This window comes from Eucyclogobius newberryi, unplaced genomic scaffold (assembly GCF_026437365.1).
Source record: "Eucyclogobius newberryi isolate DKJ021-1_F unplaced genomic scaffold, fEucNew1.0.hap1 SCAF_15, whole genome shotgun sequence".
Taxonomy (NCBI): domain Eukaryota; kingdom Metazoa; phylum Chordata; class Actinopteri; order Gobiiformes; family Gobiidae; genus Eucyclogobius; species Eucyclogobius newberryi.
In genome coordinates, this window is record NW_027315779.1 from 21,843,093 (window position 1) to 21,854,253 (window position 11,161).

Consider the following 11,161-nt stretch of genomic DNA (forward strand, 5'->3'; position numbering starts at 1 on the left):
ACAACTGAAATATAAAAAATCTTTATTTTTGTCAATTGCTTCAAGTCAACCGAGCCTACACATGCCACCTCGTATCAAACTGTACACAACAATGAATGAAAACCAGTTTATTTTCACTATTTCAACAGACTGTGACCAGATCTGTGTATTCAGACGGAGAGTAGAGTTCAGCGGCGTTGTCCGGACTGAGCATCCCACAGCCCGAGTCCCTGGGGCAGTTTTTAACGTCCGCAGCCTCCTGATTGTCAGCTGTAAACAGGAAAAACAAACATATATAAATAATCCTTCTTTGTCACGACCTCCAAAGCCCTCATCATCCCACACCCACTGTTTCACGCAAACGCTCTTCGCTTTTTATCCTGTTGACCAGTCGCTTTGATTAGTGGGAAACTAAACAGCGTTCTAGTCTTATCGCTGCGTAATGTCTTCAGTAATAAGTGTATTATTTCCGATTTGCTTTATTCTTTATCGTGCCGTAAAGCGTGCTGTGATAAGGCCGTCTTTGAGTGCCCTTTCCCGTGTTCACTATCACTCACGGTGCAGAGGCCTGAGTGTGCTGACGGCGAAGAGGAGACGCCGCCTGTGTTTGGGATCTGTCACTTTCAGCTCGGTCAGATCGCGCTCCCTCAGCCTCACCAAGTCTTCAAATGCCTTGTAACCGTGCGACACCAAAGTCGACGAATACTCCTGGGATAAAAGGAGACATTCTTAGTGACCCTGCGGAAAGATGAGCGTAGACGTAGAAGAAAATGCATTACCTCTAAATCGAAGCGCTGAAGAAAGTCATGAACATATGTGCTGTCTCCGGTTATGGGCTCTTCTTTTAATACGTCCACGTAGATAAATTTAAAGTAACCTGTTTTGTAGTTGAGCATTCCTGTCCACGTTCCCATCGCAGGTTTGGATATGATGTCGATCACGTCTCCTACCTGAAAAAGGGGAAAACAAGTTGCTTTTTATTCATGTATGCACAAATGCACATTGATTCATAAATCCATACGGCACAAGCAAAGCGTAACAGCCCATGAACTGCAAATGAATTACGGTAAATCGCATACATTTTATTATTTTGTGTATTTTTTTAAATGACATGTTTTTTGGCCTGTATGCTTTATTAGATAGGACAGTATAGGATGAAATTGTGGAGAGAGCAGGGCAGACAAGAAAATTTAAATTATAGATATGATGTATTACCAAGATTATACATATTACAGTACAACAATTTATAATCTTGACATTTAGAGAATAACATAAATGAATACTTAATGATATCTATGATCTTCAGTTATTTATCATATTCCCAGATGTGTGTCACCTTGAGTCTGAGTGAGTCGGTGTCGTATGGACTTGGCACAAACTCCGTATGCACTCGGGCTCGTCCACAGAAGGTTCTGGGGGACGACAGCTCCTCGTCCAGCCTCAGACTGGCCCTGTTACTGGAGCAGTTTGACCCGCTGGTGACTCCGCCTGAGAACCACAGGAACAACAGGGTAAAGTCAAAGCCACAATGAATAATTCAAATTCAACTCTCTGCCTGAACTGTCCTGGTGCTGGGACCAGTGGGGTTGTCACTGACGGCCGCGGTTAAAAGAGTAACAGAAGAGCCTAACCATCCTAGTCGCACAATCACAGGCAGAGTGTACATTAGGGTCAGAGGTCAATGGATTCTTACTGGAGGAGCTCTGCCCACTGCTGTAGAGGCTCTCCATGGAGTTACTGTGTCGTTTGGTAAGATCTCTCCCATGAAGATTCTGCTTCACCTGCAAAACAAGAACATTTTGACTTGAATTAGCATTGTTCACACAAATGACCTATTGTGCCAAAGGAAAGAATATTAGGATGAGGTTTTGATCCAGCAATTTATAGAAAACATTTGAAAACATGTATGACTTCTTCCTATCCACTTATATTTATAATAAACATCAATGATTAAAGATGTTTTAGGTGTATATGTCCACTCTGTGCTCTGCGATCTACAAAAACACTGACACCACTTCCCTAAAATCCGGTCAACTTTTCTTGCAGGGCAGACAAAAAAGCTAGCATGAACCAACCAAAATGCTGACTTAGGGCAATAGTCTGCTGCTGTTTGATTCCATATGTGACAAGGAGCTCAGGGTCCCAACGGTGTGCAGTGACAAGAAATAGACTTAATCCTGCAAGAGTTGCTTAGCTTTTTATAGCCAAGACCTAGAAGTGTGGAAACAAGAGCATAATCCCCAACTACCTGTGCTTTTCTTTTGTCTTTCTGTTCTGTCAGTAGCAGCATGAGAGCTTCTGAGAGCGTTTGACATAGTTTTGGAAGTGGGGCAAAAGCGAGACGTGTAAGTGAAAAGTGGGTTGAACTGTAGTTAAGTAAGTAGAGTACGGAGGATGTACAAATGGACTAAGATTACACATGTTGATAACTGTGAAAGATGAACCATTTTGGTTGTAAAAATGTGTCAGGTCAAATTTGAATAATTCTAAAAGGATTAATCATAGTAGGCTTCCAACAATATTATTACTGCTAAGAAGGAAACAGGGAATATATAACTATTGATGAATATATTACAACAATAGTCTTATACGTCACTTTCCAGAAGCACAAAGCGCCTTTACAATTTTGTTTATTATTAATTCACACCACATGCACCACATTCATAGGTAAGGTGGGTGAAGTGTCTTGCTTAAGGACACAATAATAGTATGCACAAAACCCACCGCCCCACAGTGGCACCTGGGTCTCCCATCCCAATACTATCCAGGCCCGACCCTGCTTAGCCAAGATAAAACAAGATTACAGTTCTCAAAGTGACATGTCTGGCTATCAACACTTTTGAAAAGTGTTGAGAATTACATTTAAGTGCTACATTTATGTTGTCACTGACAAGTGTAATGTACCTAAGCCTTTCCTTACAGTCCCTATACAATGCCTTTGAAGGCAGCACAAGTGTGAGGCTGTCATCTCTGTGAGAGACAGCAGCTGTGAGCTGATAAACTCTGAAGAAGAAGTCTGATTTGAAACTATGACAATCATGCTTCGTTTGTGTTTCTATGTACGTACATTGATGGATTTGGCATCATCTGTCTTGATTTGCTTTCTGTCTTTCTGTGACTTCACCTCAGCCTCCTCCTTCAGACACGTGAGGTTTGACCCTCGAACTGGATTCATCTGTTTTTTGGCGAAACGGGAGAAGAGGGAAAATTATGAATGAAAAACTGTCAAAGAAAATAAAATGTGCTACTATTATTACTAATACTGAACATTCTGCTGTGGCTATCACTATTTCACTATTACTATTACTATTACACAACTGAAACCACTTCTGCAACTCTACTAACATATAAAACCTTGTTCATCTGCACATTTATGTTTGTGGTAATATATTAGCGTATTATTTAGATTTCATAAAGGTTTATATAAAGATGAATATTTGTTTGGGAGTTTTATGCAATCAATATACTGTACGTTCTGTGGACTAAAGGGCATTTACAAATCTTTGGTGTAGTGAAAGTAGATAGCTGGATGACAGACTGGCAGAGTTATGACACGCCTCTTACCATGCAGCGCCTTCCATTATCCTTCTGCATTGTCGAAGACCACTGTTGTCTAAAGGCGCCAAATCTGGTCGTCTGTTTAGGTCAAAGACAGATTAAAATGTGTGTTTTCTCCTGACAGATGGCACGTTATCTGCCCACTCTGCGCCATTGACCCCAGTCCTTGTTTATTATTCCCATTTGTAACATTTTTCCTGAATTAGCGTAACAACTGGTGCTCTGTTTTTTATTGGCTGTCACAGTGCGGCTCCTGTCTCCTTTATTTGCACCATTTTGTTGATGCATATTCTGTTATTGTTTGGGAATAATGAACTGTTAGTGGCCAAATGGTGGAGGCAGGATGAAAGCAATGAGGCTCTCCTTAGCGGTTGGCCATTAACTTTAGTTTAGCGGTCATTCTGCGCGCCTCTCACAGCAGCTGTTACACGCACTGCTGGCTCATTCCCAACACTGTTAGAGAGGGGCGCACTCACTGGATGGATAAGCAACAATATTATAACTGTCCTAAACAAAACACAACCGTGGTTTTGTGGCAATAGGAAGTTTTAGCCTGAACCATAATAAATGTGAGGCAAATGAGACAGATGAAGTAACATGTTTCATATTTTTGTAGTCTTTCAGGAATGTACTAAAACATCTTGGTTGAGTGGACTGTTTTTAATATTTTCTTTATTATAGTCTCTCTATATAGTCATGGTTGTAATTATTCATAGCTTCAAATGTCAATATTATAATATATACAATGTATCTCCCACTTCTCGTTTTGTGTCTTGAGTATTATGACTTTATTTCCATATTTCCATAGAAATAATTTAGTCCCATTTCATGTGAAGGACAGATGCGAGTAGAGGACATGCATGAACCACCCGGAGATTGTTTGATGATGCTCTTGACGTTCTTATTAAAAGCTTCTAGTCAAAGGGAATAAAAAATGTATCACAGCGTTTTATCATCAAACATTCACTCCAAAAACAAGTATAGCTATTATGGTATTTGGGAAGTATTGTTGCAATTAGCAAATTGTATCGGCAGCAGATATTTAGACAAAATATAGCACTTTTTTTTTAGCACATCCACAATGATAACTGTTGGTAGCTTTTCTTATTAAAACAGCATGTCAAAAATCGTCTTATTTGTCCTTAAAAGCTTGTTCTTAAAATATCCAAGGTGGAACAATCCCGTAGCTCTTGAACCTGATTTAAAAGCTTGGTTAGGGTGAGCGGCCTAATGTTCTGCTGTAGGATGCATTATGCAGGGCTGATCGAGACTTTTGGTGTTTGTTTCAATAATAGTAGGTTTAGTTATTGGTCTAAATGAGAGAAGAGCTCGGGGCATTAAACCATGCAGCAGCTTTTATCCATGGCACAGGGGAAATGTCTCCTATGTTTTTAAGGTAGCTTGAATGAATTGCGTAGGAATAGCAGGAGCTTTTCTAAACTGTCGGCTTGTTTAATGTTGAGTGAGACCCAGACAGGTGATGCATACTAAAAGTGGGGCAAAGTATAGCACTTGTACAGTCTTAATTGAAGTGCATGAGTGACTCCAGAGAGAGAGTCTTCACAGGAGAAAGACTGAGTTATACATAGAATATAGAGTAACACCTATTGACACCTATTAACACCTATTAGCACCTATTAGCACCTATTAGCAAACATGGTCCACTTGTTTGTCAACTTGAAACAACTTGAAATTGTCAGTTATCCAGAACCCTAAATTAAGAAGTTCTTTGACTTTGACCATTTTACTGTCATTTATACAATTTCACGTTCATAACACATATAGACGCAATTCTTACTCTGAAACACGCAGCTTAATATTTTTCTGAAACATTGACAAACAAAGAAAACATTCCAAATCTCTCGTTGTTATTCAGGAGACTCTTACCTCATCTTGGTGGAAGTCCAGGTCAGTGATGGAGCGGACCAAGTGAGGAAGCCCGGGGTCTGGTTCTTTGCTGTCCAGTTCTTGAATGAGGCTCTCAAAGCGATCCCAGGCCGCAGTCCGAGACAGAGACAGGGGAGAGCCACACTCCCACATCTCATGTCTGGACGTGTGCCCAGCCTCAGGACAGCTCTGGTGCGGGGGTCTCCACAGCTCACAGGGGCTCTCCAAAGGGCTCCAGACTGTCTCCACCTCTGAATGTTCATGTGATAGACTGTCAGACTGCTGCGGTGATGGTGAAGGGACTGAGGACTTCTTTTCCCTCTTTCCCAGACCGATGCAGGTCAAAACTGGGTTATAGATGTCTGTCAAATGATCTAAAAAGTCACAATAAGTAACCAAGTGAAATGTATAGTCATTAAGTAATGCTCATATCATAATTGTATTTTACAATGAATTATAATATTTTGTCAAGTAACTTTTTGGTCAGCCACCTGCTTCCTCCCAATGTGAATTAGCTTTGCCTGGAATAAAACAGTATCACATTAAACTTATCCATCCATCCACCCATTTTGTACCGCTTGTTCCCTTTCGGGGTCGCGGGCGACTGGAGCCTATGCCAGTGACTTCGGGCCTTAGGCGGGGCACACCCTGGACAGTGGCCAACTCGTCACCAACACAGAGACATAGACATTACAGACAGTCACTCTCACATTCATTCACTAGGGCCAATTTAGAGTCACCAATTTTGACCAACACATGCATGTCTTTGGACGGTGGGAGGAGCCAGAGAACCCGGAGAGAACCCACGGTAACACGGGGAGAACATGCAGACTCCACCCAGAGAGCTCATGTGATATTGGTCTGGTCCGGGAATCGAACCCATGATCTCCTTCTTGGGAGGCAAGAGCGCTAACCGCCTTTGCCTTCACCGTGCACCCTAAAACTTATCCATCCAGTATTTATTCAGTAACAGATGTTTTACTCAAACCTTGATACATTTATACACATTAACAGTCTTAACCGCACCATAGATAAAATCCTCCAGCTACAGTCGTCCTGACCAAGCCTAGCACAAAGATCTGTAGATGGGCCCCCAGGCACTGCACTGCTGCTGAGGATATGTCCCAGCGGCACTGAAGGATTGGGTCAAATTTCCCTACGAGGACAACAAAGTGTAGCTTAACCTTAACCTTAATGTGGACTATTTGTCTACATAACGATAGAGGGATTAAATCCCAGTCTTAAAAAACAATAACAATTCCATGGAGACAAACAAGTGGCCGACCCTCCCCCAGAAAAGTGACATAATGCATTATTTAATTGAGATTCTTCCTTTTCTGTTCTGGAATAAGTCAAATAAATAGCAGTAATGATCTGCCTGTTCTGATATTAAAATGTCCAATCAATACAATACAAAGGAACAGAGAAATGAATAAAGAAATAAAACAAGGGCACAAACGGGCTCAAAATGTGTGCACGAACAGTGACTAAATACACTCACCATAATCCTCAGACACGCTCCTCTCTTTCCCACTTGCTCTTTGTTGTCCTCCTTTCGTAGTTGGCATCAGATTCTGTAACTTCTTTAGACTTCTTGCTTTTATTGATTCTGCTGTGTCAGCGGCAGTTTTGCTGGCCTGCAATAAAGAACAATATGTGCAGCGTGCACACATTCAAGGCTAAGCGTGTTTCGTTTTGCATTAGAAAGTACAAGCCATTTCTCATCCCTTTGCTTGTGGTCAAAGTCTGAGAATATAGGAATCTTTGGAAAAAACGTCGGCAATATAGACTTATTATTAAATTGTCATATCACCGCTTGAACCAAAAGCTTGTCCATGTCATTTCCCTTGTGGGTATGTTTTTGTAAGAAGCTGAGAAGAATTCTTGTGATCTTTGCTGTCAGAGCTGGCATGTTCTAACATTAAAAACATGTTTGAATCCAGGTGTCCTCGAGAGCAGATACAAAAGGGCTGGAAAGATTAAAGAACCAGATTAAAGTGAACAGTGGATCAGATCTGGCTGACATGCGGCTGACCTCTCACTTTCTCTACAATCTGTTAGGATTACGACATATTGTTTAGTATGAGAAACACCAGTGTATTTCATTTTAGAAGCAAACATTGAGGCAAATGCAAAACTAGGAGGATTATAAATGTAATGTCTGAATTATTTTATAAACACCAATCTCCTACTGCAGCACTATACGACCACACTGAGTCTCTACTTATAATGTACACGTGTTGTTACGTAAGAAGAATTAGAATATAGAAGATAAGTTGGTGTTTTTCCCCCACGCATGTGCACCTGCATGTGCATATGTAGGTCCACATGCAGGTGCAGCAGGTGCAACAGGTACTCCACACAGGGCCATGTGGGCACAGGATTACAGACATAACTCATTCACTTTCTGGCTCTGGCCACAAACTGAATGCATCAATGGGAGACAGAGTAAACATTCAGTGAAACAGGACAAATACAACTTCTCTTTGTCCCAAGACTGACTAACTTTTTTACCTGAAGAGTAGGATCTGTCTTTATGCTTTCATGGTCCATTCCAGGTGTTTTTGCAGTGTCTCCTGATGTTTTACACATGTCTTGAAGAGGAAAGAAAATCATGTTATTAAAGAAAACCTTTTCTGCACTTTACAGATTTTATGTCTTCATTCAAGCGCTCTACAATTCTACACGGAGTATAGTACAGTGACTGAATGAAGTACAAGCAGTACAATACCTTTATTTGGTACTCTCTTTTGATGAGCTTGGTCCTTTTTATCAGCAGATGAAATCCAACATGCTCTGTGAATATCTGCAAGTATGGTAATATGTAAAGAGGGTGTAACACATGTGACAGGCTGTCCTTCAGTGGAGCAGCTAATTAAATGAGGGACAGTGAGTGTGAGTGAGTGAGGAAGCGAGTGAGGAAGCGAGTGAGGAAGCGAGTGAGGAAGCGAGTGGACTTACCAATTGTTTCACAGTCCAAGGCTGATGTTACAAAGCATGACCTGTAAAACCACACAAGAGTTGATCTCATTGTAAGTTGAAATAAAATTCCAAACAATGAATTGATTTACATGCTGTATATAATAATTTGTACGCACTTGACATGGTTTCTTTTTATTTTTGTGCTCTGTGATTTGCTCTGAAAGAAAAAAGAATATTTTTGAGCACACGTTTGTCACAATTCTACATTCTGTCCGTCGTTTGCTAGAATAAACAGAACGTACACAGTTGATGGAGGGATCGGAGCCTCCCCACTCTGGCCTCCTCCGCAGCACGGCAGGACTGCACTGGAACATGGGCCGCTCCTCTTTGAGGCTGTGGGACGGCTCATACATGCTTTCTGTGGAGCCCTCCTGGACGGGACACACGGGTGGGGTGAGGAGCCAAACATTTACCTCAGTACATTATGTTACACAAGTAGAAGTACAAAGTAGTGTTCCAAGAAATTACTCACGCAAGAGTAACAAATAATTGATAAAAGCATTTACTCTAGTATGTGTAAATGTGTAAAAATAAAAGCATCACATAGAAAAAGCAGCTTACGTCAAAGTAGTAAAGTACACATTTAAAATCTAAAAAGTATTTTGTGCAGATTATTAAAGGGTGAAATGTGGTTATCGTAATAAAAAAGCAGAATTTGTGTGTTTCTGAACGTTGTATATGTATATTTTTATTTGCTCAAAGCCAGGACTTGAACTCAAAACCTGAATGTGCTAAAAACAATCCCTCAAACAATACAGAAAGTACTTTTACTTCTCAGTCCGGTACAGATTCCTGCTCGCAAATGTAGTTAAGTTAGAGTAAAAAAGTATCCACAGTAAACATGAAATACCAATGTTCTCATCAGTCAACATGAAGTCACTTGTAGACTGGCACGCAGTGGGAAGAGAAACCTGAACAAAACTCAAAACTAGTGGATTTATCACAATTCATTATCAATATTCTGTTTGTTTTTTAGCCTCAACCGCAGGTATATAGTAAAGGAAGGGCATCTATACCAATAACTGCATTCTAGCAGCTTCAGTTGAGTTTGACCGTCAGAATCAGTTGCGGACAAAGATGTAGCTGCAGTTGGTTATGTCCGTGATTGGCACAAAGGGCAAGAAGCTCAATCATCTCAACCAAAACACTCTGACACAGATATCCTAAGCTCTTACAGTAAACCCCGGGACATCTATTATATTACACAGTGTTCCATGTTTTCAGCTCTCCAAATACATTATTATTTTAGTTTTCCTTTCAGCAGTATCTCTTCTCATGCCATTTTTCCCATTTAGATAAGTCATTTTGCTCTTTATTATTACTATTTTGTAATGTGTGAGCTCAAGTGTGCCCAAGTCATTTCCCTTGTGGAGCAATGAAGTTTTCCATGTCGAAACATCGATCTGTGATGGTGTCTGAGGTCTGAGGACAAGTGCTTCCGTGTCATCTATTTTCATTTGTGTAACTTAGTGTAAATCAGGATTCAGCTAAGTGTTAAGTCTAAATCTGGCCTGGAGGGAGTATTAAAAGTCAGGATACACTTGAATCAAAGGTGCAAATTTAGCTTGTGATCGTTTTATAATCTAAAAATACGCTCTCTTGATGTGACAATCACTAATGGAATTCCAAGTCAATGACAATTTGCATTAAAACAAAGATAATTAAATGTTAGAGTAGTAGTGATTATGGTTACAAATTTACTGTCGAATTAGAACACAGTTTAGATGTTGGCATATAAGTAGCAGCAAAGTATTTTTAGCAGTAAATTTAGGTCCAACGTTAGTAAAAGTGATGATAGAAGTAAAAGTTACATATAGTACATGGGCCTAAAAGGTATTGACTTCATATATAGTTGTATATACAGGCAATGCTGTTTAGAAAAAAGTAACAGAACTAGAGTAATACTTCAGTACAAATTTGGAGCACTATGGCTATGGAAATCTACTCTGAAACAATGTAAATAAGCACTTCCAATGCAGAAAAGCAAAGCACAAAATATATTAAAAAGAAACAATTCTTACCAGTGTGAAGCAAAACAGGTTCATGTCTGACAGTCTGTGCTGGAAGACAAAGGCTTTGATGGGGAGACGAGCTGAGCGGCGTGGCCTGAGGAGAGGACAAAACAACACACTTTCACACACATGTCTGTGCCATGGTAAAGCTCACACAGCCCCCATGCTGCCCGCCCTACCGCCCGCTCCACAGCCCGCCCGCCCTACAGCCTAATCCCAACTTCAAAATCCCTCACGTAATCCAATAGAAGCACAGAGCCGTCCAACAGGGGCCACAGGGAGAGCCCGGCCACCCAACAACAAGACAATAAACAAGCACAGACAGCCTTTGTTTGGCTTGTGTCTGCGACGATTACCGTAATGTCAGAAGAGAGATTAAGTTATCAGAAGGGACGGGGAACTCACTATCTATTGGACTGGGATATTCTATTGGTTGTAAGCACATTGTAATATTAAAGGTAAGGTTAAGGGACACTTTGTTTTATCATCCTTTAGGGAAATGTCTCCTCTGCATTTGACCTGCCTTTTAGTGCTGCTGGGACACTTTGTCAGGAGTCACAGAGCAGTGCCAGGGACCAGGGACCAGGGACCAGGGACCAGGGACCAGGGACCAGGGACCAGGGACCAGGGACCAGGGACCAGGGACCAGGGACCAGGGACCAGGGACCAGGGACCAGGGACCAGGGACCAGGGACCAGGGACCAGGGACACAGGTTTGGTGCCAGGCCATTTCAGCAATATTA

General features: G+C 41.2%; 1 protein-coding gene across 1 annotated transcript; it reads right to left on the reverse strand.

The window, feature by feature from the left end:
* Window positions 1-81: 81 nt before the first annotated feature.
* samsn1b (SAM domain, SH3 domain and nuclear localisation signals 1b) lies at window positions 82-10,692 on the reverse strand. The gene is made up of 14 exons (XM_072446740.1): window positions 10,428-10,692; window positions 8,649-8,777; window positions 8,523-8,563; window positions 8,386-8,426; window positions 8,156-8,230; window positions 7,939-8,018; window positions 6,926-7,061; window positions 5,425-5,798; window positions 3,047-3,154; window positions 1,673-1,760; window positions 1,316-1,467; window positions 759-929; window positions 537-687; window positions 82-249 (listed from the first exon to the last, which is right to left on the reverse strand). Exons 1-14 carry the CDS (start codon window positions 10,449-10,451, stop codon window positions 122-124), a joined length of 1,698 nt encoding a protein of 565 aa, XP_072302841.1. The 5' UTR covers window positions 10,452-10,692; the 3' UTR covers window positions 82-121.
* Window positions 10,693-11,161: the final 469 nt, after the last annotated feature.